Raw genomic sequence first — 25481 nt, 5'->3', positions numbered from 1 at the left:
AAGACATGCTACTGCAGCCAGCCAAAGCTCAGGTTGACACAAAATCCAAATATCTTTCTTCAATCAAACATGTAGTTGTTATTATCAGTTTAAAGATTCTATCAAAACGTCAAATCCACACAGTGGCTTTAGTCTCGGCCCATTATGGCTTGCACAGGGCTGCAGGCTCAGTTCTCCCACAGGGGACCATGAAGTCCTGGGGGAGCCTATTAACCCATTATGTTCCTCTCTGGAGTAGTGTTAAGGACAATCACACATGAGTTGGAGGCTGAGCCACAGGAGGCTGCATCTGCTATAAGACCAAGCCTGTTCACTTCCATGTAGCCCGAGGCGCTGAGCGGCACCATTCCCATGCCGTGCCTTGCTCATGGGCCGATGTGGAACACGCAAACTATAATGTGACGGCTCAAAAGTGTGATGCGGCCTCTTGGATTCACTAGAAAGCGAGTGATACTCCACTGGAGGAAAGAGGGAGGCTATTGTTAAGGTGATGTATAATTCCAGCCGAATGAGTTGACAGGATTTGTTCGTTTTTCCTGTTTTTATCTGACTGTGAAGGATTTATTTTAGAAGTTATTTGAGTAGTCAAAGTTAGGCTAGCCCACAGCATCAGGAGCAAGATACTGGAGGCAACAAATTCTGTTTTGCGCTCTACAATATACAGTGGGACTAAAAGGCCTATTTCAAATCATAATATAGGTCAACTCAAAACTCAGTTTGCTGTGCAGCCTGCAATCAGTTGTTATTATGCACTTATTATAATTATACCAGCTCACTATGGAATACGTCTTAAACGATAGAAATTAAAATAATTAACATGATGATGTTGTTTAATATGATGATAGCTGTGGAAGACACTGGTAGTACAGACTAAAAAATAAATAAATAAATAAAATCATTTTTCATATCAGGCTCTATACCTCTGTGTCAAATTTTCCAACATGCTTAAACAACTGCAGGTATGATGCCAAACAAGCACGTTTCTGGAAGACATAGAAGACAATAGAATAATTACCATAATCATAATCATTATTATTTTTTCTGCATTTTAATTAGCCCTATGAAGCTCAATTAAGCTCTTCAGTATAAGCGCCTATTCAGTAAACAGCTGTCCACCTGTCTTCTCTTTCCTGGGAAAAGACTGTGGCGCCTGTTCACCGCCGAGGCACCGTCACCAAACCGAGGGGGAGAATCAGGCGAGGCCCCTGCAGCCAGCGAGGGGCCCGGGGTATGGGGGGTGATTAATGCCACAGAGAAGCAGGAGAAGCAGGAAAAGAATCTTGGAATGATTGCTACTAGCTTGCTAAAGAGGGAAAAGTAAAATAATTAAAAAAAAACATTAAAAAAGACGACAGCAAATACAAACTACATTAGGCAATTGCAGAAACTGTTATGCTGGATAGGTGTGATTGGGTTTAAAGTGACTAGCAAAGTTATTGATCATCATTAGCTCTATATACATGGGACTAATATTACCTGGAGACGTCCATTGATTTGTAATAATTGTGGTGATCAGCAGTGATTTAATCATGCACAAACCTGATATGTCTGTAATTTGTAAAGGAAACAGTTCCAGTGCAAATTACCCATATTAGCACACTTCAAATTTCACTTTAAATTTTGCTAAATCAGGAAGGACAAATTGTTAAATCTTGATTTTATGCAATTGTATCTGGGGCACCGGTGATTTTAGCAAATTCCATTATCCTGTGCGAATGTGTTTATTGATTATATGAGTTCCCCACGTAATACTAGTCCTGTGCGAATATAGGACTATTGACATTTTATTGACAAATGCAGGCTGGATTAATTTGGATATGAAATTTATTGACCATAAAATCTGTAGCTGGTGACTAAAGAGAAGAAACAAATTAAAGAGGATAAATATGCTACAATTACACAAGATGGCGCACTACAGGAGATGAGTTCAAGTTAACAAATTGTGTTTATTTTGAAAAAGAGGTTAGTGAAGGAACAACTTAACTTCATAGCAATACTGCTTGTTAGCAACTTCACGTTTCTTTGATGGAGGTGTTGGTTATCCACACACTTACTGAACGTTGCTGTGTCATGATGTTATCTCACATTTAAGGAAAATCTTAGTCTTACCAACACGAGACACAGCGAGCACGTCGGTGGAAGTGTATTTCCTGTTAAATCCACTCGAAATGCTTCTCCTGCTTCTCCTCCTCCTCTCTGGCATTAATCACCCCCCATACCCCAGGCCCCGAGGAGACCATATCTAACAAGGACACCCGCTTTCTTCGGCTGTTTGATCCCCGAAAGTGAAACTGTGTTAATTACGCGGTGAGAGAAAAACCCCATCTGGATTGGAGGCATTAACCCCTTCCACAGTGATTGCAATACAGTCATTAAGTATTCAAGAAAGAAGGGATTAAAGATGACTGGCCTTCATCATAACAAGCAGCGACTTGATTGCATTGCCAGTCGCCTCTCACGCACGTTTTTAGACATAAATCTTTATAACATAAATTCATACACATCATAGCAAGCAGTATCAACCTGATCTAAGTTATATGAAGATATAGGGCCTTTTAAGGAAAAACACATAAATGAATGTTTTCTTAAAATATAATTGCTGTCTATATTGATGGTGATTTGCCTTACAATCATCACTGACTGGAAATTATAGATTTTATTCCACCTTTTCATTTTCCACTACTACACTGAATATATACAATATAAAGGCTACAATAAAGCTTAAAGATTGAAAAATGATAAATGCAACAGTACACAATTGAAGGATTTATTTTGCCAAAATAAACCAATATTGCATGTCTGCAAAATACTTTGAATTCACAGCGAATTTTCTCCTCTCTGACAGTGAATGTAGAAGCTGAGGCCTCTCCCTCTTTCTTTTTTTTTTCCATATCTACAGCAAAATAAAATTACAGGCCAATCTGAAACAAACAGTCCATGGAACCACAGTGAATCTTGTCTAAAGGTCTGCACTGCATGTAAATGTACAACGATAACATTTGTATTCTAACTAATCACATACAGTCTAATATGAAAAACAAAGTCACAGAAAACCCCAACCCTAAAATATCAGGAGAAACGGCATACATAATAAAAAAAAAAAAACATCATTATACTTCTGCATTCTTTCTCATGGAATACTTTTATTTTTTTTAAAAAAGAAAAGAAAAGAACTGGTTTGCTATAAAAAAAAAAAAAAGTAACCATATTTGATTCTCAATTTCTCAAGACTCATTTATTCTGTTTTATTGAATGCAAGTTTCTGGCTACAGGGGGAATCTGTTTGTCTTTGGTTTTTCCAAGCTGTTGAAATTAAATTCAGTAAATATGTCTTGGCTTGGGATGGGGGGAAATTAGACAGCATTTTCTCACCAAATAGACACGTCATTTCCCAGTGCAGCCTCTTCACTGTGTTCACAGGCCTGCAGCACAGTGTAGTGTAGCTGCACAGCGGCCTCTAGTGGCCAATAGGTAGTATACCAACCTGTCAATGCCCCCATATAAGTGATAGGGAGATTTTACAGCATGTTGGTGATTGTCAACATGAGGGATAAACCTTTAATTTTACAATCTACAGGGGATAAATCTCAAGTGCTGGGATATGAAAACCTCTGTGTGTGTGTGTGTGTGTGTGTATGTGTGTGTGTGTGTGTGTGTGTGTGTGTGTGTGTGTGTGTGTGTTTTGTGTGTGTGTGTGTGTGTTTTGTGTGTCTAACTGTTGAGCTTCTCAGCCTCCTCTGTCCTCACAACAGTGGTCAACTGGTCCTCATGAGCCTCCTCATCTCCAGGCACCTGAGAGGGAGAGAGAGAGAGAGAGAGAGAGAGAGAGAGAGAGAGAGAGAGAGAGAGAGAGAGAGAGAGAATTGATGAATTTCTAGAGTTATGACCTCAATCTGGAGTAAAACCATCCTTCCATTTTCCTCACTAAATGCATCCTTAGTGTTTCTTTCTCAGGTGCGTAAAGGTGTCTGCCTCCTGCTTTTATGTCATTAATTTTCCCATGGTGCAAAGCGTCCAAATGTCAACATCTTCCAGGCCTTTCCACCTTTCTGAAACAGTGCATTTTTCCCCTGTCAGATCCTTATTGAAAGATAAAATGTATAGAGATTAAACTGGAGCTAAGGAGGGAAAACCCACGAAACATTCAAATACCGTCAATAATAAATTGAATTCATCATAACAACATCAAATAGCTTCATATATTTATGTAAGAAGAAGATAGAGAAAAGATCAAATAGCCTTTATAATAATAAAAAAGGAGTAACAGCAAAAAAGGGAGAAAATACAATTATTTCTAGGGATTATGAAATATTTGTTCAAGTGATTTATAAGTGCTTTTATCAAATAATTAGTCTTAAAAATATGTTCAATTTGGTTTGAGATTAAGTATATTTGCATTTATGAACAAAAGATTTAAATACTATATAGCCTATAGAAATTCATGGCAAATTCAACAGCATATTCTATATTGATTGATTGATTGATAAAAATAACAAAATATGTCGCTTTTAGTATAATTATCTATAAAGCCAGAAAAACAGAGGCATAATTCTGAAAATCATTCCAGAAAAGTACACATGATATTACATTCATAAAAAAAACATAAAATAAAATAACAAAAAAAAAAGCCTTTCTCTGTCATTTGCAGACATGCTGCACATTGCATTGTGGGACTGCCTGGGGAAGCTAAATGATGTCAGTCAGGAGTGAAAACGCCTGACGTCATCCAGGGGGTTTGCTGTATTAAGCACCTGGTGGATTACATCAGGTTTCAGCTCCACCTGGCGGTCTGACAGCGCACAGACAGTGACAGCTGGTTGTTGGTGCGAGGCCGCCATCTTGTGGCCGTTTGGTTAATCAGAGACTTTTAGTCTTGAATCGACCATCTGGGTTAAACCCTTGTTCTGCACTAGGAAAGACTATTTCCTGAGAAACAGTGTGGTGGAAGTGAGTTTACTTCAGCTTGAACGGTGCAAAAGTTGAACGGTGCAGAATTAGAGTCAGCCTTTTAAAAGTGCACTGTAAAAACTCGTAGATGAAATTTAGTGAAATCAACTCATCTTTATCCACCATTAACACAATGTATATAGATGTGTTTGTCAGTTTCAACTTAAAAGTGCTAGTTATGAGCTTCATGACTTAAAATCATGAGTTGAAAGAACACGTTATAAAGCATTCACTAAACTCAACACTGTTAGTTTATTAGCAGACTTCCCAGGTATGCATTGCATTCGGTTAACTCTCCAGAAACTCTTCCTTCTTTTGGTTTGAATGAAGTTACAGGATAGAGACTTGTTATGTATATATATTTGGTGAATCATAGGTCAATTTCCTGATTAAAATATAAATAAAATAAAATAAAAAAACCATGATAAAATCTAGCATCTATCTTATCTATGTATCTGGGAATTCACAATGAGCTAAATTACTCTCTGATGCACATGGCAAGTACAATCCACCATTAAGTGTATACAGCTGCATACTATATGCTGAACTGTGTATTAAACCTAGCAAACCTTGTGGAAAAAAAATAACACTGGATTTCAGTTTATCAATTAATGCATTCAACTTGGAAACACGAATCAGCATGACTAGAATGAACTTATTGTCTTAAGTTCACTCAGTTAGCTTTTCCACATTAGAACAAACTAACTAATGATCTTTGACCTAACTATTCAGTACTACTTCAGTCAACTCACAATTTTAAGGCAGCAAGGAAACTTATGTTTTTAAGTTGAATGCCTAAATATTTTTTGCAGTGTGTTTCTATTATTAAGATTCACATTTCAGTCTCCACCATTCATTTCAAAAAAAGAAAGAATAAAAGTTCAATATCTTCAAAAGTAAGAAGAGAACCAAAAGGTTGAGTACATCTGCACATCTCCTGAAGAACCTGAACACTTTAAAGTTGAAACTGAGTCTTCAGTAGTTAGAATCCAAAGTTTTAGAGAGAATAATGAAGAGATCGTGGGAACAGAATGAGTGTTTTGGCTTTCACACAAACCCCTGATTACTCATCAGCATTCAGGTGACGGTCTGATCAAGTTGAGTGGGTAAAAGGTGGAAGGAACTTAAATTTCCTCAGTCACCACAGCAGCCAAATGAAAATGGTGCAAATAATTTGTTGTCATAAGACTCCAGTCATGCTTTCATCTAATGTTTATCAGAACATGTGATGTGGTCTGCTGTCACCGATAAAGTCTTATTATCTAGAAACACGTGCTTTAAAGCATAATTTAAAGCATAAAGCAAAACACAATACAAATGCATTTTTTAACCCCTTGCACCCTGATATTCCCCTTAAGTAGCGTAAAAAAAAAAGCCCAACGCTTCATTGAAGCTGTAGCTGCTGATACTGAGTGAAATATTCAAATCCAAAACAACATTTTTATTTCTGCACCATTACAACAAATGGAAGAAAATCTAGATGTTTGTGCATCATTTTATTCACATTTCCCTGTAATTCAGCATGTTTGGACATGTTTGGTGTCTTTGGAAACCTTGAGATCTTGACTAAAATTCCAAATAAAGTTGTATTGGTTTGAACAAAGCTCGGCCACGCAACATGCGTTTGTAATGATGGCACTAACACTGTGTTATTGTGCATCGTGAAGTTAGTTTCCTGGAATACGGCCACCGTAAAGCAAAGTGTCACCAAAGCGATAAATGAAGTGGTGAAACTCACCTCCCAGTAGATGCTGTCCTCGAAGCAGATGGTGTCAGGAGGAGCTCCGAAGATGGGCAGCTTCAAAATGAAACCTAACAGAAGAGAGAGTCTCCATCACTTTAAATGTCAGCTACAATAAATTCGGGTTAGACCGATATCTCAGGCCGATATTGGCCTTTTAATAAAAATCTGATATCAGCCTCTGAGTATCGTCCCCCATTGATATGCTGAAGGGGAGGATCTGATTTTAACAACCAGCTTCAGGGCGTCAGTCTGTAAAACCTGCAGTGAAACCTGTCTCTCCCTGCCTTAAGCAGCTGCCAGCCCTCCTAAAAATGTCATTATCCTGGATTTCAGTGGAGAGTTTTAGTGTCCCATGGTGGTCTAAATGCTGTTTCAGAGCTTTTCCACCCTGACAAGAAGAAAATTCTGGGGGAAACAATGATTAAATTTAAACATTTTAATTAACAGCACAAAATATCGGCTATCGGCAGCTACAATCCAAAAATATCAGTATTGGCCTTTAAAAATCCATATCGGTCGAAACTTTGGTGGAATGCAGGGATACTGGTCTTATATCGGACGTACTGATAACTTACAAAGGGAAAACAAAGGAAAACACTCATTGTGGTTGCAAAATACAACATTTTCCCTGCAGGCTGGTGTTTGAAAGTGTCATTTTGAACACTTCCCTGTGTCCAGCTTGGGACGACACACCCTGACGATATATCAAAACTCAATATATTGCAATACAGTAATGTGACAACGCGTATCGTGGGTCAGAAAAATGAATCGTGATTTTAGCTCCATTTTATAATCAGTAATCAGAAATGAGACGGCTTGCCCATCACAATTTCACAAGCTCTCCATCTAAATTATATTATTTACACTTTGTAATGACATTTTTAAATTGTTGTTTACATTCTAGCAGCCAATGGCATCGCCAGAAATATGTGTGGCTCAGAAATAAACATAATTAAATAAAAATAATTTTGCACAGTTATACTTTTCTGTCACTCAACGGTAACACTTTACAATAAGGGTCACTAAGTTAAGGGTTAGTTAATGCTTAATAAGGGTTAGTTAATGCTTAATAAGCAATAATTAACAGTTAACTAATGTGTAATTTACTAATGGTGTTCATGTTAACTAAGGTATTAATTTATACATTATTTAATAGTTTATAAAGATGACTATTAAATAATGTATAAATTAATACCTTAGTTAACATGAACACCATTAGTAAATGATTAGCAGACACATTAGTTAACTGTTAATTAAGGGTTAGTTAATGCTTATTAAGCATTAACTAACCCTTAACTTAGTGACCCTTATTGTAAAGTGTTACCCACTCAACTTTTATCTATTACATCATATCGTGGTTGTATCGAATCGTGAACCACATATTGCGTATTGAATCGTATCGTGAGATAAACACATCGTCCCTCGTCCTTTTTAAGACGCTCTCTCCTCTATCATCAAATACAACGAGGAAAACGTCAGATTTGAGTCTCAGCCGCCGCCGCTCTCCCGGCCGCTCTGTACCTACCGACGATGAGGCCTCCCAGCAGGGCGATGCCCAGCGTGACGGCCAGGGAGATGGCCTGCCGGACGCCCTGGAACGACGCCTCCACCTCTCCGCTCGCCACGTCGGGGAACACATCCGCCATCCTGACACACACACACACACACACACACACACACACACACACAGAGAGAGAGACGACACACAAGTCAGCCCAGGTTTAGCACTGTTAGATCATTCATATGGCTTACGTTTCTCATCATAATCAGAATAACTTTACTGGGAAAACGCAATATGAATGAATGAATGATTTTTTTTTTTTTTGTGTGTCATACCATCTAAACGGCCCTTCCCAGATGGGATCACATGACACACAATTACAACATATAAGACACAGACTTCCAGGTCACTCAGCATAATAGCACAAACTAATATAATTCACAACAAGCAACTACTTATACAATATACTGTATGTTTTCTGAGTGTCGATGCTTCATCTAAATCAGTGTTTCTCAATAGGGGTCCTTTAGGGGGTTCCAGGGGGTCCCCAGCAAATTGATGAACTGTTTAACTTCAACACTATTTAATTTACAAGAGCTTAATGCAATTAGAGAATGTAGAAGAATGACTATTTTGATCATATTTTCACTGTTATCTCTCTACCTACAATAGTGATAGTCATGGAATTCTGGACAAAATCATATCTAACAATAAAAATATTCTCAGATTTGGGTCCGAGAGACAAAATCTCATCAAATGGGGGTCCGTTGCTCTGATGTAAAGTCGATTAGGGGTCCTTGATATGAAAATGGTTGAGAATCACTGATCTAAATAATACACAAAAGCAAATGTTTCCACCTTGCACAATTTCTTCTTGATTTCTGGGTCTTCCATCTATAAATAATCAAGATCTTCTCTGTTGATCTTATTAAACAAACCAATTCTGTTCTTCATGGTACAATCGACAATATAAAACAAAATGAACTTCATTTGAAATTTCCTTTAATTCACATGAATAACAGGGATTTGTCTTGGTGACACTGACTTATTGATTTATGTCTTAACTAATTGCGCAACACAAATATATATTGACACACAGTATAGAGACAAGTTCAGTACCAGGAGACAGTACAGCACAAGACACACAGTAAAAAGAACATATCAGTCTATACAGTAAGGAGCTCAGGTTAATGGAATCAGTATATTCTTTTAAATCCCTAGTAAAAACTTATTTTTATAGAAAAGCCTCTTCATATAAAGGTTCTATTATTTATTTATTTATTTATTTTATTTATTTCACAGGGACAATGGACAGTTAGTAACTGTCCCAGAATTAGCTAGAAAGCTAAATTTCATCTGCAGGTCCCTGGGCAGGTGATACATTAATGCCCTGGGGCCGGATTCACCAAAGTGTTCTTAAGATAGATCTTAAGAAATGCCATAAGAGGAAATTTTAGGAAGTTCTTAAGAAGGCTCTTAAGTGCATTTCCTCAATATTTTCTTAGTCACGGTCTCATTTCTTACGGATTTCTTAAATTTTCCTACTTAAGAACTTCTCAAAATAGGGCGTGAATTAATTCTGGTTATCATGATATAGTTTTACTGTGTTTCGCAGTCTTGCTCTGAATGAGGAATGTGAGAATAGCGCTGCTGCTGTGAGCTTGTGTTCTGCTGCCAGCATGGTGAAAGCTGATCTGTCATTGTAGTCACAGTGATGCCATCTGCAGCCAAACTCTACTGCAGTCAAACCCATACAGAGATTATCGCAGTCAAGCTGCCTATGGGAAAATGTGGAAATTCAGGATAAACCACTGTGATTGTTTTGTTTCTTAGATGAAATCAGTCAAGCTGAAGGTTGCCAAAGCGACTTAATTATCCCACAGTAAACTTGCTGCAGGGTAATCTAGCTCTGAATAACAGAGGTTTTGCCATGTTTTTTATTGATTTTTTATTGAAACAGTTATCCTTTTATCTATCCAGGAAAGTTTTGCTGAGCATGCATGCATTTTTCAACAATGCTCTGCTTTCACATTCATACAGTTAACCTGGAGCTGCCCAGTACAGCCACACCCTTCTGATGTTGTGCTATGCAGAGGTGGAAAGTACATTTACTCAAGTACTGTACTTGTACTTTTTCCTCCACTTCATTTATCTGACGGCTGGAGTTACTAGTTACTTTGCAGAATAAGGTTTTAAATGCAAAACATACGATAAGCTCATAAAACATGTTGCATTGTTAGAGTTTAAACTCCCCAACAGTATCTGGAGCAGTTAGACCGACAACATTAAAATACTTCTGACAGGTTAATGCTTCAATAATTTAACTCTGTGAAAGAATGAGGACTTTTACTTTGGATACTTCAGTACATTTTACTGCTAATACTTCTATACTTTTACATAAGTAAACTTTTGAATGTAGAATTTCTACTTTTAATGAAGTATTTTTCCATTATGGTATTGCTACTTTTACTTGAGTGAAGGATTTGAGTACTTTTCCCACCACTGTGTGTATGATATTGATACCGGAGCACAGGAACACACAGAAGTCAATCTGATCAATTAGTATATTAGGTTAATAAGCTTAATGATGCATCACTGGAGAGGAACAACATGAACAAAGTCTGACGTTGCAAGCTTTTGTTGGTTACGATAGCATCGGTAAAACGCTCACCCATCTCCATAGACATCCGTGGTTGCTATGGCAGCAGTAACGGCCCCCACGATGGCACCCAGGATGCCAGGCATGCCGTGCAGGTTGTGAACCCCACAGGTGTCTTGGATCTTCAGCTTTTCCTCCAGGATGGGCTAAAAGAAGGAGGAGGAGAAGAAGAAGAAAGGATGCCATTTGGTGGACACTTTTATCCAAAGCTTCTTACAGTATCATGAAACATTTTAGGCCCAGTGGGAATCAAACGCCATGCTCTACCCACTGAGCTGTGCGTAATATTTGGGCAAGTAAATGTAGGTTGTTTATGGGTCGGATTAGAGTCGTAATGAAATATTAATATATGACTACATCTGTACTCTGAAACACCTCAAATCTATAAATACACATGGACCTTCCAAGTATGTTGCTGCCAGTTTCTCTTAACGCCTGCTGGCATTACAACGTTATTACATTTTACCCATTTAAATTTAGTTGACAGCAGAAACAGCTGAGTCGACATGGCTAACTATTGTGACAGGCTAACAAAAATGCTGCATTTGTTTCACTGATTAGATGAAAATTCTTAGTTTGGATAGGAATCCTCAATTGGGATGAGTGTGCACCCACCTTGGTAGTGTGTTTGCTTTTGCTTTTTTACAATTAGCCCCGCCTCTCATGTGTACAGTAGGCTATCTACACTCTACACCCAAGACTGAAACATGAAACATGAAATGCGAGGTCGTCCGTACCGAGAGATACTTGAAGCCCAGGACAGAGATGATGCCGGCCAGGAAGCCGACGATCATGGAGCCGAAAGGTGTCAGCATCATTTCACCGGCCGTTCCCGCCGCAACTCCACCGGCCAGGGCGGCATTTTGGATGTGGACCTGAAGAGAGGAGAAGGACATTAAGATTTAATATGGCACATCTTTATTACATTACATTTTAGGCACTTCACTAACGTCCACTGACTTTCGGTGGAACGGCACCCTGATATTGCACCAGTCAACACTTGTCAACTTCAAATAACTGTCATTGAAAAGTCAATGCAAGGCAGAGCTGCTCTGGAGGCAGAAATAATCTTGCTGCTTGAGTTAAACCTCAGTGGGCGGAGCCACACTAACACTTTTTCTGGCAAAGTAACATCAGACTGAAGCCCAATGAAAAAGACAAGAGGTAAGAGAGGAGGAAGATAATATTATGAAGCCTAGTGCTTTTTCTACGAGCTGATAAAATGTAATCCAGCCATACTAAATTATCTAGGTAAACTAGTTAAGTTCAAAGTTCAAAGTTCACGTTTCCCAGTTAGCTAACTTGCGCTCTGAAAAACGGTGGTTCTTTGGCTCCGCCCACTGAGGTTTAACTCCACCAACACCAGTCAGATTATTTCTGCCTCCAGAGCAGCTCTACCTTCGAGAAACTAAAGTAAAACTCTAACCTGCAAAACAGTGAGGCAAACAGATCTGCACACCAGAAGAGGTTGCAACTTAAAAAAAATGTGCATAACAGATGAGAAGGAGATGAGACTTTCTCATGTGACAAGCAGGTACTTTCCAAACAATAAATAATTTTGCATCATGTTACTGCCTCTTTCATGTTATGTGGGGGTGTGGCAGCAAAGTAGGAATGCATTATTTGATTTGCTATGCCGACACACAAACCCTTTACAGACTAACTGATTCCGTCAGTCGATTAGCTTGTCTTCACTATCAACAGGCTATATGGCATGTCCACTCCCTTCTCAAGTCTTTGCACTGCATATGATTCTCTTTTGTTTGATTGCTATCAGTGCAGGAATGTCCCATCTTGATTCCCATATGATTCACTGTCAGCAGCTGAGTTGTCAAACGACATGACAAAAACAATACACCGTTTCACTCACCTGATGAGATACCATGTGACTCAGCTACAGTAGAAAAGGTGCATTGCTCCAGCATGATTTTTTTGGACAGGTGACACATTCGTGAAACTTTATCTTGTGAGAAACTACGTAGCAATTTTTAAACCCTGATAACCCAAGATCTGCAGTACTGACAAAGTCGAGATGTTATAAAAACCTTTCTGCCTCTTGCCCTCGGCTCTTATTTCCTTACCAACATTTCTCTATCATCCATGACCATTTTAGGGTCACAGGAATATTTATTACATCCATTGTCAGACTCTGTATTGCCCTTCACACTTCTTAATATTGGTTGCTTGTAATGTTGGTGAACTAGGAGCTCAAGCATCTTCTACTTCATTGTAAGACACTCTGGATAAGAGTGTAAGATAAATGCTTATAATGTAAATTAATGAACATACATTATCAGATTTAATCCTGGCCTAGGCCTTTTTTACTATATTCTATGGCAAGGCTTCTAAGGCTAACCCAGAGTTAAGATAATAAGACTTTAATCGGTGACAACAGACCAGCATGAATGGAGTCTTATGACAACAAATTATTTGCACCATTTTCATTTGGCTGCTGTGGTGACTGAGGAAATTTGAGTTCCTTCCACCGTTTCACCCACTCAACTTGATCAGAGCGTCACCTGAATGCCTGATGAGTAATCAGTGGGTTTTGTGTGAAAGCCAAAACACTCATTCTGTTCCCACAATCTCTTCATTATTCTCTCTAAAACTTTGGCTTCTAACTACTGAAGACTCAGTTTCAACTTTAAACTGTTCAGGTTCTTCAGGAGATGTGCATATGTACTCAACCTTTTGGTTCTCTTCATACTTTTGAAGATATTTAACTTTTATTCTTTCTTTTTTTTTTAAATGAATGGTGGAGACTGAAATGTGAATCTTAATAATAGAAACACACCGCAAAAAATATTAAGGCAGTTCAACTTAAAAACATAAGTTTCCTTGCTGCCTTAAAATTGTGAGTTGACTGAAGTAGTACTGAATAGTTAGGTCAAAGGTCATTAGTTAGTTGTTCTAATGTAGAAAAGCTAACTGAGTGAACTTAAGACAATAAATTCAATCAACAAATGTCTAGTCATGCTGATTCATGTTTCCAAGTTGAGTGCAAGACCAGCTACGATTAAGCAGTATGTTATATTGCTTTTATACAACAGTTCTATAAACAAAGCTGGTAATTTGAGACAACAAATTATGATTTTTGTCTTTTGTTCATCTCCGGATTCCACTGCCAAGTGTTTCTATTCTCTAACAGCTCTAACAGCTGTAAAGCGGAGTGATACGTATAGTAAAACGTCCCACTGCTGTTATACTGAATAGCAGCACTCATGGAATGCCTCCTGTCCAATCAAATTACTCAGTTGGAACTACCTGTTGTATAATTAATAATACAATCATAGAAGTCAGTGTTGAGCTAACTGCTGCAGTGTGAAAAAGGGGTAAATTAGCTTTACTTAGGACTAAAGATAACCCTGGACTAAGTATGTGCAGTGCGGAGACGCTGAAGTGTCCCTGTGCTGGCTGGACACCTCAGTCTCAGTGTCGGTTCCTGTTTCCTCACCATGTCCAGCTTGCCGTCGTGGGCCGTGAGGGCGGACATGGCGTAGGTGGACAGAGTGCAGGCTGCCAGGGAGTAGTAGGTGTTCATGGCTGTGCGGTGCTGGTCGTCTCCGTGGGCCGTCACGGCAGAGTTAAAGCTGGGCCAGAACATCCACAGGTAGATGGTGCCTGAGCCGAGATACAACAGGTCATCAGAATGTCACTCTATTGGCTTGTCACTAGAAATTAAGTTAAATTAAAGCTGCGCTGGGCTTCATGACAGTTGAATTGTTTGACTTCAATACCCAGAAATCCTGTGGTGACATCAGTAAACTGCAAAAAAACAAAACCCAAGAGACAAGAGAGGAGGAGGTCTAACTTTGGTGAGTCAGCTTTCTCTGCTGCTGTTTAGGAGACAGTTTGGATTTTGCTCTTAAGTTTCGATTCATTACTTACCTACAGAAAAGATTTCCACCAGTGTCGATACCGGCACCAGAATTTCATTTGACAGAGCATAAACATGCAGGTGTATTTTTACATAAAAATCTTGTATATTGAAGCTTAAAGATCTGTTTGACTATAGGTCTTGAGTACGGATGCATATCAAAAACCACTGCCTATTAGTTCATGCTGTACTCTCAAGATGAGAACTCAAGTTTTCTTTTTTCTCATGGAAACTGATTCCATTTTGAAAGCCAGATGGCATTTACAAGAGTTAAATTGAAAATAATTAACTCTTATGCACAATGAAATGTACTTTCATTTGATAAAGAAAGATATCAAAAAAATAGTACTTCTGAACAGGTATCAAATTTGAAAGTATCAGACTTGGTATAAAAAACGGGGGCGCTAGTGAGCAAGCTAGTAGGCTGTGTTTTTGTGAGCTCTGCTGAAATCCGCACAAAAAACTATATTATTGGCACGATATTCTCGCAAAAAGTTGCTGATTGACGTCGTTTGTTTGTTATTGTTTATTTGTGCAAGTTATAGCTACTTTTCTTCACGTAAATGGCCAGTAAATTACGAAAGTACAAGTACACAGGAGCCGCTAGCAAGACTTATACCGATGAGCAAGCTAATATGGCGAACAGGAAGGCCGAGATTCTCTCTTCTCTGAAAAGTGACATCGCCACACTCATTCGATCAGAATTTAAGTCTGTACTCGCAGAGGAATTTAATGAAGTCAAATCCGAAATGCAAGTGGTAAAATTTGAGCTCTCTAACAATACTACTGTGCTTCGTTCCGATCTGGACAACATGAAAAACGACCATGACTGATATGGAACGCGGTCTATCTACATGTTCGGATGATGTGACGGTTTTACAAACCACTGTGGGCAAACTGGAATCTGCCGTGACAAGTCTACAAGAAACATGCCTTGATATAGAGAGACGAATGAGGAGGTCTAACATCCGTATACTTAATGTGGCAGAAGGACCGGATCATGCTCCCCAACGTCTGTCTCAAAGAGGCTCTACACCTGGATAAAGAATTGGTATAAAAAAACCTCAATGCAACGATTCCCAGCCCCGGTCTTGTGGATCCTTACCGATCATAGCGAACAGATCAGAGTGGTAGACCGAGCTGTTCCGGTGTTTGCTCTTGTCCAGGTTGGGCCGGTAGAGAACCCGGGTCACCACCAGGCCGAAGTACGCTCCGAACGTGTGGATGGTCATGGAGCCGCCAGCATCCTTAGCCTAAAGGAGAGTTAGTTTGTTTTAAAACCTGAAGTGCATGTGCTAGTCCAGGAGATGAGTTGAGGAATGTACATAGAACTATAGGTTAAGAAAAATGACATTGTGCATGAGGAATTTTATTCCAAAATGAGATACAAACCAAAAAACAAAAAAGTGAAACTGCAAAAATGGTTGACGTAGCATTAAAACAAATTATGGTGCATTTAAAATGATAGTAGCTCATTTTAGGGTTAGGGTTTCCATCTTTGTTGCTCAGCCTCATTGCTGTGGTGTTTTTGCACTGCACTTCCCAGAGATCACCTGTCAATCAAACAGTGTGGGCGGAGCTTGGATTCTCTGTTGATGCAGTTTGAGTTTCTCTTTTCTCTGTCTGTTCAGCTATGGTGGCTATCGCTGCTCATGCTAACTACCCAGTTCTTCTTCTTCTGTTTAGTCCAGAAAATAAAACACATCACTTCCTGCACAGCAGAGGATTTTTCCCAGGAAAGAGCTGCCAGACACACCAGAGTGTTTAGAACAGACGATGGAAAAGCTTTCATCAACTGGATATAGCTTGGATCACTGTTGTGTTATCAGTCAGCGATAGAGAGTAGGAAAACTTGTTGATTATTATTTCAGGTAATTATTACAATATTTATTTTCAAAATGGATAATAGCATTTTGGAATAGATCTCTTCATATAAACTACGGTAACTCACCCCCAGAGCAGACAGCAGGATGAACTCATTGACAGCGAACAGGGTGACTTCAAATAAAGCCATGACCAGTAGCTGGACCGGGCTGGTTTTACCCAGGACCGCTCCAAACGAGATCAGCACAGACCCGGTGCAGAAGTCAGCATTGATCATACTGAAGAAGACAGAATTAGTGAGAAACTGCATTTACAAACGTTTGAGGAAGTTAACTGACAGTAAGTGGAACAGCAAAAGACAGTTACATTACCAGATTGTAGTACTAGAGGCAAATTGTAAGATATGAAATCGCCATGAATAAAACTCCATATTTAAGTTCACATAATTAATAATGAATATAGTAATAATACCTTTAATAATAATTTTATTTATATAGCACTTACTGAAAATGGGTTAGGGTTAGGGTTTACAAAGAGCTTAACAGACCAGCAAAAAAATCAAACAAGACGAAACAGCGGCAATAAAACAACAGTAAATAGAATAAATGAGAACTGTAAGAACAGTAAAGGAAGAAACAAAAAGAAGAAAATAGTGGTAGAGAAAAATCAAGTATGGCATGGAATCATTGTACGCCTTTTTGCATTTACATTGAAATTCTGTCTGTATGAGATGTATGGCCTATTGAACTGTTTTTGTATAGCAAGAGCTACAAGAGAGGAACAATGGGAGAAAGTGATGTGTGTGTGTGTGTGTGTGTGTGTGTGTGTGTGTGTGTGTGTGTGTGTGTGTGTGTGTGTGTTCCTACATGCCTAAGGGTGTGTTCATGCGTGCTTTGGCATGTGTGTTAGAGAGGGGAGTGAGGACAATGAAAAAGAGAAATAAAAGAGTACATATTTTGCATATTCAGTATATTTATCTGTGTATATGACATATGTGTGTGTGTGTCTGTGTGTGTGTGTATGTGTGTGCATTCGTACATGCATGTTACGCACGCACCTCTCCACCCCGATGTGGATCTTGCCGCCGTGCATGCCGTGGAAGAAGCCCTGCATGAGCGTGGCCCACTGCAGGGCGAAGGCCGCGATCAGGAAGTTGAAGCCCACGCTGCTGAACCCGTAGCGCTGCAGGAAGGTCATGAGGAAGCCGAAACCGATGAAGATCATCACGTGCACGTCCTGGAAACCTGGAAACGACACACACACACACAAAAAAACACATGAGGCTGAGACCTGAACGAGATCCTGAGCCCGGAGGGACAGAGCTCGGTGTTTGTGGCCTTTTCTATTCATCGTAATATATGTTTTATTTGGTGGAGAGGAAGGATGGAGAAAGACACAGGAGGTTGGAGGGCGCATGTGCATGACCGAAACACAGAAGATGTGGTAGAGGAGAAACAAATGAATCTGTGTTCATCAACTTGTAGGTTTACGTTGAAGTGATGTTGAACTTTGGTAGTATCTTGGGTTGTGTCTCTTCCTCCATGATAAAACCCAAAAAATCAGTGATTCTCTGTTATCTGTTGCTCCGGTAGAGGAGATTGGAGAATTGTGTTTTTTATCTCTCTCCATTCACTGCCATTGTATGAAGGAACAGTCTGAAAAAAAACACTTTTAGCACATAAAGGAACGCCAACAAAGCAGATTCTGACAATATATATATAAAAAAACTAGTCCTGTCACTGAATTGTGGTGAATCGCTTTCTTTATGTTTATTAACCTTTTCGATTTAAAGAAGTGTAACACTGAAACTACTGTACTAGTATGAAAACTAGTACAAAAGTAAGAAAATAGTATGTTTACCAATAATTGTAAATTGGCAAAAAAAAAGTGAGAGACTTGTTTTTTCTATATTGTCAGAATCTGCTTTGTTCATGTTTGATTACGGGCTATAAATGTGATTTTCAGACTGTTCCTCCATACAATGGCAGTGAATGGAGAGAGAAAAAAAAAACACAATTCTCCAGTCTCCTCTACCGGAGCAACAGATAACAGAGAATCACTGATTTTGGGGTTTCATCATGGAGGAAGATACACAACCCAAGGTACTACCAAAGTTCTGCTTTGTATTTTGTCAATAAAAAGGTAAGTAGATGTATGGCAATAGTACATCAGTGAGGAATGAAGTGGCTTCCCATCGATCTCATATTTACTCAGACCATCTAAGACTATCAACATCCACAAAAAAACCATGTGATCACCGCCAACCACTCTATCACTTCAGGGCTTTGTCATTCAAAACAGCCATTCTTTCTGAATCAGCACAGTTACATAAGCAGTGGTCAATGGGGACTTTGCGGGTTCAGCTGCCCCAGATAGACCACTACACACTATGCGACTCAAGACTGTTTTTTTTGTTTGTTTTTTTTAGATTATTTTTTGGTCATTTTTGAAAGTTGACAGTAGCGATAGATAGGAAATATTTGGTGAGAGAGAAAGGGGGATGCGACAAAGGTCCCAAGCCGGATTTGAACCCAGGACAGCACGGTTACATGGGAGTTTTACAGTTTTATTCTATATAGTGCTCTATATTAATTTTGAAAAAAGAAGTTCTTTAAAATATAGATGGTGGTGATAGTTGAATAGAAGTGGTAGTTCATTAAATAAGGACTACTATACTTAAAAAAAAAAAAAAAAAAAGCATTAATTTGTTTTAAATAGTGGCATATGTGGCATCAATACTTTTGTAAGAGTGTGTGTCACTTTTTTTAAAAATGCTGATCTCAATGCAACTCTCTGAGTTCACACCCCGGTGCTTCACTCTGTCCTCCCCTCTCTCCCGGTTCACACAACCCGCTAGAACTGCATTGTAGCTCTCCTTGTTTGGCCCGAACCGCCAGACAATATACCACTGTGCCGTGGCTGCTGTCGCCATGGAGACGGATAATTGGCATGACCGGTGGAGGTGTTGCCAGCGTCCCCGTTGGCATTTTGGCCCAGATTCACGGTGCCATCCGCAGGGACGCCAACACACCCGAAATGACAGGGTTTACTGGGTGCAATTAGTCTCATCTTGAACTGTATTCTGCACAATCATGCATGCAGGTTGCACATGCGGTTTAAAAAGTGTCCATTGTAAATCTTGTATGCATGTATTAGGATTCGACTGATGGGTTTTTGAAGGTGGATACGAATATTTTTGGATTGAAGCTGCTGAAATCTAAAGTCTTTAGTGTTTCCCGCCAGGATTTTATTCTCTGCAGGGTGTAAAATTCTCTGAAACAGCATTCAGAGCATCGTGGGACACTAAAACTCTCCAATGAAATTCTTAGGTGGTTTTTGAAACTGAATCTAAAACTATTGAGTAAAATCAAATCCTCCCCTCCATCATATCAACGATGGGCAATAATGACTGGCCAATGCCCAATTTTTATTGAAAGGCCAATATCGTCCTTATATCAATAAACCGATATCGCTTCTAATCCTATATTTACATTTACCTTTTTTTGGCATTTAGATGAATCTTAGCAGTGTCTTACTGAAGAACTCTTGAACAGGACACACTGCTGCTGTAGGGATCTAACCTGTGACCTTTCAGTTATGGGTCCTATATGTATTTGCCTTCAGGTATTGCGCAAGAGGGAGACAAGAGGCATATTTCCAGTTGACATACCATCCTTATCTCAAGGGAACGTACAGACAATACATTCAGATGACCTGCACATGCTTAAATCACAAGCCGCACATGATCCTGCTTTAGAAAAACCAGTCAAGCGTGCATTTGTGTTTTTACAGCACTGTATAGGTGTGTGGAGGGTGAACTTGTCTGTTTATGGAGCAGCTTATGCAGATGTGTACTCAGAGTAGGTTGTGTAAATTAACAGGTGAAGAACAGTTTGCACACTGCCTTTAATTATTTTAATGCACCAGAGAAGAGAAGTGATGTTTCGAGCACAAAAAAAGAGTTTTGAGCACATTTCAACATTTCAAGCACAAAAAGACCATTAAAAGAAGGCTTACTGAGTAGGATTTTGGCTTGTAAACACCTCTCCTCCCTAGCTCAACGGGACATGACGCACACAACCCCTGATGCCAGAAAAGCACAAAACAGTAAAAAAGTTAAAAAATAAATAAAGAAATACAGCGAGGCAAAACAGCAGACAAGGCTCGTTCCAAAACGAGAGTGAATCTGGGGTTTGCTTTCATCCGTTGGCGAGTATTGAAGGAGAGGATGGAGATGAAGAGTTAGCCTGTTTTCTGTTGGACAGGCAGCTGCCGGTTTAGCTTAACTATCTATATTAGCTACTACAACAAAGCTACGCTAACAACAGTATAGCTTAGCCTACTCTGTACAGTATTAGAGTTCGGACCACTACCGCAGCCTGCGAGGCATTTAGATATAAAACAATTCAGCAGTGGTTTTGGTCGCAGGCGGACACACCCACTGCCAAAAGGTTGACGCCCAGAAATGTCCCAAACATTCAGAAATAAGAAAATCCAAGCAGAAGGCAGCAGGCTCTCTACACACACACACACACTGTCACTCACTACCAATGGGCCATAAGTAATGATTGAGTAGGATCATTTTTGGATGAGTTTATGCTCTTTCAAGGGGGGAAATCCTGCTCAGTACGCCTTTAAAAGAATTAAAGGGAGTTAAAGGGAGTTAAAGGGAGCCTTGCAGTGTGCGGACTGTTCTTCACCTGTTAATTGACTTCTGTCCAGCTCCTGTCCCAGATAAGGACAATGGACATGCGTGCCGCCACCACTCTGCTGTAGGTTTTGTACACACATGGCACTGAAACATGAAGGTGCTCTTCCATCCAGCTCACGCGACGGTGAAGGTGTCAGGTTAAAGATTATCTGAAGCCATTAAATCTTATAGACCTTTACACTCTGCTGCTGCCCCTTATTTATCTAACCTCTTTTCGCTTGAACTCGGGTCTTTTCCGGTTGAAGGACGGCCTCCATAACCACTAGTCCACCTTGCTGTCTAATCTGCTGACAGCTCTACTGTATCTGAAGAGTTTTATTTGAAAATGAGATATTTGCTATCTGAAAAAGTGATACCCACTCTTGCAAAATAACTGATCGCATGTCATTAAAGCAAGTTCTGGGAGTATTTTTAAAGGATTTAAAGGATTTAAAGGATTTAAATTTATTCAAATGACTCATTCATTCAAATATCCAAATAAATCAGGTCAGGTTTGGAGACTTGATGTGAACCCGACTTTGATGTTTTTCTCCTAACCCTGAACTATTCACCTCTCATATCATTGGGTATAATATATTCACTGTAAATAACCTGGCTGCCACACACAACCAGGTTGCAGGTCTGCTGTCCTTGCATGTCAGTGACACGCTATGACTTGTCAATCTATCTGCATCAATGTCATCAAAGACAGATTCTTTTTCATGCTTGGCGATTCTGATTCTTTCACATTTTCCCTCCCATCTATTATTTTTCTTCCACTCCTTTCTCTCTCTCTCTCTCTCTTGCATTTGCCAATATGTTAGGCTGATACTGGCCTTTTATTGAAACTATTCTGGGTTGTAGTGTCCCATGATGGTATAAATGCTGTTTCAGAGGCTTTTCCAACCTGACAAGAATACAATTCTGATTGAAACACTGTACACTTGAATTTTTTTTAATTTTTGCCATGAAAATTTATTTAAACATGTTTAAAAATGTTGCATGTCGGCACAAAATAGCAGCTATTGGCAGCTTTAATTCAAAAATACTGGTATTGGTATCAGTCTTCAAAAACCCATATCGGTCAAACCCTACAGGTTCCTTCAGCCTCAGGCTAGAAGCGGTTTCAAGGTAGGCAGTAGAGTGACAAATCTTGGGGCGGGAACCTGTCCAACTGATGAGGAGGAGGGCAGGGCTAACAATACGCCCAGCTGCCTGAAGGCAAAATGTTGTATATTGCAGCTTTAGACAGTGCTGGACTGAGAGTATTCCTCTCTCCACATTCCCATGTCCCTGTTCTCTGCCCAAGGCCATCCCAGACACCTGCAAGGCAGTGCAGGGAGAGAGAGAAAGAGAGAGAGAGGGGGGGGGGGATGAGAGAGAGGGAAAGAGAGAGAGGGAGAGAGAGAGAGAGAGAGAGAGAGAGAGAGAGGGAGGAAGAGAGAGGGAGGAAGAGAGAGAAAGAGAGAGAGAGAGAGGGAGGAAGAGAGAGAGAGGGAGAGAGAGAGGGGGGAGGAAGAGAGGGAGAGAGAGAGGGAGAGAGAGGGAGGAGGAGAGCAAGAGAGAGGGAGGGAGAGAGAGAGGGAGGGAGATAGGGGGAGGAAGAGAGAGGGAGGGAGAGAGAGGGGGTGGAAGAGAGAGGGAGGAAGAGAGAGAGAGGGAGAGAGAGGGGGGGAGGAAGAGAGAGAGAGAGAGGGAGGGAGGGAGAGAGGGAGAGGGAGAGAGAGAGAGAGAGAAGGTGTGTTGTAACAGGTAGACCTGCAGGCCTGGAGGTGTGCAGCAGTCAGACAGTCACACACTCTGACAGCGTTGGACTTGTTAAGACACGCCCACCAGCTGCCTCTCACCCATGTTGCTTCAGATTGATTTGTTAAGGTGGAGCTGTGGGCGGATGAAGTGGCTCGGAGGTTTATAGAGATGAATGGAAATGTAAGCCCAGGTGTGTATTTGTAACTGTCAGTGTACTCTAACTGCAAATGTAAATTTGAAGGTAAACATACACCTGCAACTGTCAGGATGATAACCGAGACAGAAAGTGTTTCATGGCCTCTGTACTTTTCTGTACTTTTCTGTCTGACACTTATGTTTTCTGTTTAGCGCCTAAAATTCTAATTCATTTCAATGTTACCTTAAATTCAGTAGTTACTCTTTCAAAAACAGAACTATTATGTATGCAAAGCTTTTAAGTTGACCCACAACTTCATTAGCAACCCATTTTTTTTACTTTCACTCATTTTCAAAGTGTACATTAGGTGTCAATTTTGTGAAACGGTGGACAGAAAAGGGGTTTTATAAAACAAAAAATGAGCGATTTACTGATTGATAATCAGCGGCCTGCATTTCACCTCCAGCCTGAGGGGAAAAAACGATTTTTCTACACCATCAATCAGGAAATGAATAATGAGAGAGATCAATGGATCAGCCTCTATGGGACATCAGTGGACTGGAAGACATCTCCATGAGCTGTTCACTCGCAAAGAATGGGACCGCAAACACCCATCCAATTAGGAAACAAGAAAGCTATGTACTGCTGCTCAGCAACTTCTTGTCCCGTTACACAGGATGCAATATTTCCCACACTAACTAGCAGGGATCGAAAAGTGACAGTCTGACAAAACAAAAACAAAATGTCCTGGATATGGTGAAGGAGCTGAGATAGCATGCAAGGTCGGCATACTTACAAGTATGTAAAAAATCATTGAGGGTAGCATGTAAGAGAGGATGAAGAAGATTTTAGGGTTAGTGAATCATTAGAGCAATAGCAACTGTTTCTGTATTTAAGATGAAATTATTCATCAGTGCCAAAGAAATATATACATTTTCATCGGAAAAAAACATATAATTGTTTGGCATTAAAGTTAGATAACTTGTGAAATTATTAGTAAATGAATTTCACTTTGCTTCTATGTCTTTACAATGCAATATACTGTAGTTGCAGCACTGTGCTATTCCCATTAATGTAGCAATGTTCAGGATGGGAAAAGTTTTTGGAGCCTCAATCTAAAGCCTCTCATTAAATGAAGGCAAGAGGATGTACCAACAGCATCTTTGATCCTCAAATCCCATCCCAACTCTTTAAAAGTATCCCCATCCCTTAATTATAGGCAGGTAAAAAGAAATTCAGGCACTTATTACTGTTCAGAGCCAAAGCATCTCCACCCATGACCCCAGCTGTAACCTCTGACCCCCCCGCCTCTCTTCCCCATCCCTTCCAGAAATCCACAGGTCACTCACTTGGGTAGCGGAAGTAGAAGTCGTTCTCATAGTCGGAGTGGTTCTTCAGATGCTCGTGCCACTTCCTGGCGTCCGTCCCGTGGTCGTACTGCACCAGCGCGCCGAAGAGGATGATGAGGATGACCTCCAGGATGATGCAGATCAGCGGCAGCTTCAGCCGCATGTTGGTCGCTGCGTCCGTCATGTTTCTGGGTGCGAGGAGGGAGAGTTGGGGGGGGGGGGCGGGGGGGGTCTGTGGCCTGTTCTTAGGTCGGGGGATGAAAGGGATTAAAGATCCAGCTAGTTTCCACAGAGAGTAAGGCACAGTCTCTCTCGCGCACCCAGCGGTGTCTTCAGCGCAGAGACGGGAGCCAGTGTGTGTGAAGGTGGAGGGAGAAGCCAGCAGACAGACACATGGGTTGGTCTTACTTGTTTTGTGTTTTTGTCCTGCTGGTTCACGCCCACCAGACCTGCCTCTGCCACAAATAAGGCAGGGCCAGTCTTAGCCCCTCCCTTCTCCTACTGTAGTTTTTAAGGTGGTCTGAAATGTTTGGGCTCACCTTAAAGTAATAATCTGTGACTTTCCCCATGTAATTGTATGTCTGTTTTGCTACTCTCTGTCTCCAGTTGATATAACACAGTAGGGATTCAACCTATATCCAGTTCATGAAAGCTTTTCCATTTGCTGTTCTAAACACCCAGTGTCTGGTAGGTCTTTCCCAGAAAAACTCCTCTGGCGCACAGGAAGTGATGCTTTTTATGTTTCCATCAGCAGCAACAGCGGGTTGTTTGGAATAAACAGAAGAAGAAGAACTGGGTAGTTAGCATGAGCAGTGATAGCCACCATGGCTGCAACAGACATAGAAAAGAGCACCGCTTACAGAAACTCAAACTTCATCAACAGAAAATCAAAGGAAAGGTGTCACAGTCCCACCCACACTGTTTGATTGACAGGTGACCTCTGGGAAGTGCAGTGCAGAAACACCACAGCAATGAGCGCTGAGCATGGAGACAAATTTAAAGAAA

At 40.2% G+C, this 25481-nt stretch overlaps 1 protein-coding gene across 2 annotated transcripts; it reads right to left on the bottom strand.

Moving 5' to 3' along the window:
- Positions 1-2753: 2753 nt before the first annotated feature.
- Positions 2754-24869, bottom strand: rhbg (Rh family B glycoprotein). Of its 2 annotated transcripts, none has more exons than XM_071535402.1 (10): positions 24477-24869; positions 17610-17796; positions 16680-16830; positions 15834-15981; positions 14306-14472; positions 11589-11726; positions 10864-10997; positions 8221-8338; positions 6686-6745; positions 2754-3792 (listed from the first exon to the last, which is right to left on the bottom strand). In XM_071535402.1, the coding sequence occupies exons 1-10, from the start codon at positions 24658-24660 to the stop codon at positions 3712-3714; spliced, it is 1368 nt and encodes a 455-aa protein (XP_071391503.1). In that variant the 5' UTR covers positions 24661-24869; the 3' UTR covers positions 2754-3711. The 2 variants fall into 2 exon arrangements, with proteins under 2 accessions (XP_071391503.1, XP_071391502.1); XM_071535401.1 differs by having other exon boundaries at positions 6686-6759; positions 8217-8338; positions 24477-24868.
- Positions 24870-25481: the final 612 nt, after the last annotated feature.

Source organism: Centroberyx affinis, unplaced genomic scaffold (genome assembly GCF_046629955.1).
Source record: "Centroberyx affinis isolate AG114_WGS23_722 - 3 ecotype Tasmania unplaced genomic scaffold, CSIRO-AGI_Caff_v1 ptg002702l_1, whole genome shotgun sequence".
Classification (NCBI taxonomy): Eukaryota; Metazoa; Chordata; class Actinopteri; order Beryciformes; family Berycidae; genus Centroberyx; species Centroberyx affinis.
The sequence above is the reverse complement of the archived record's forward strand: the minus strand, read 5'-3'. Positions and strand labels throughout refer to the sequence as shown.

Excerpts from the sequence above, each read along its gene's own strand:
- rhbg (XM_071535401.1), bottom strand. The coding sequence starts at position 24,660 with ATGACGGACGCAGCGACCAACATGCGGCTGAAGCTGCCGCTGATCTGC. Across the intron at positions 11,727-14,305 it reads ACGACGGCAAGCTGGACATG|GTCCACATCCAAAATGCCGC; the intron begins GTGAGGAAACAG and ends TCCTCTCTTCAG. Across the intron at positions 6,760-8,216 it reads GCTGGGAGGCCTCATCGTCG|GTTTCATTTTGAAGCTGCCC; the intron begins GTAGGTACAGAG and ends CTCTTCTGTTAG.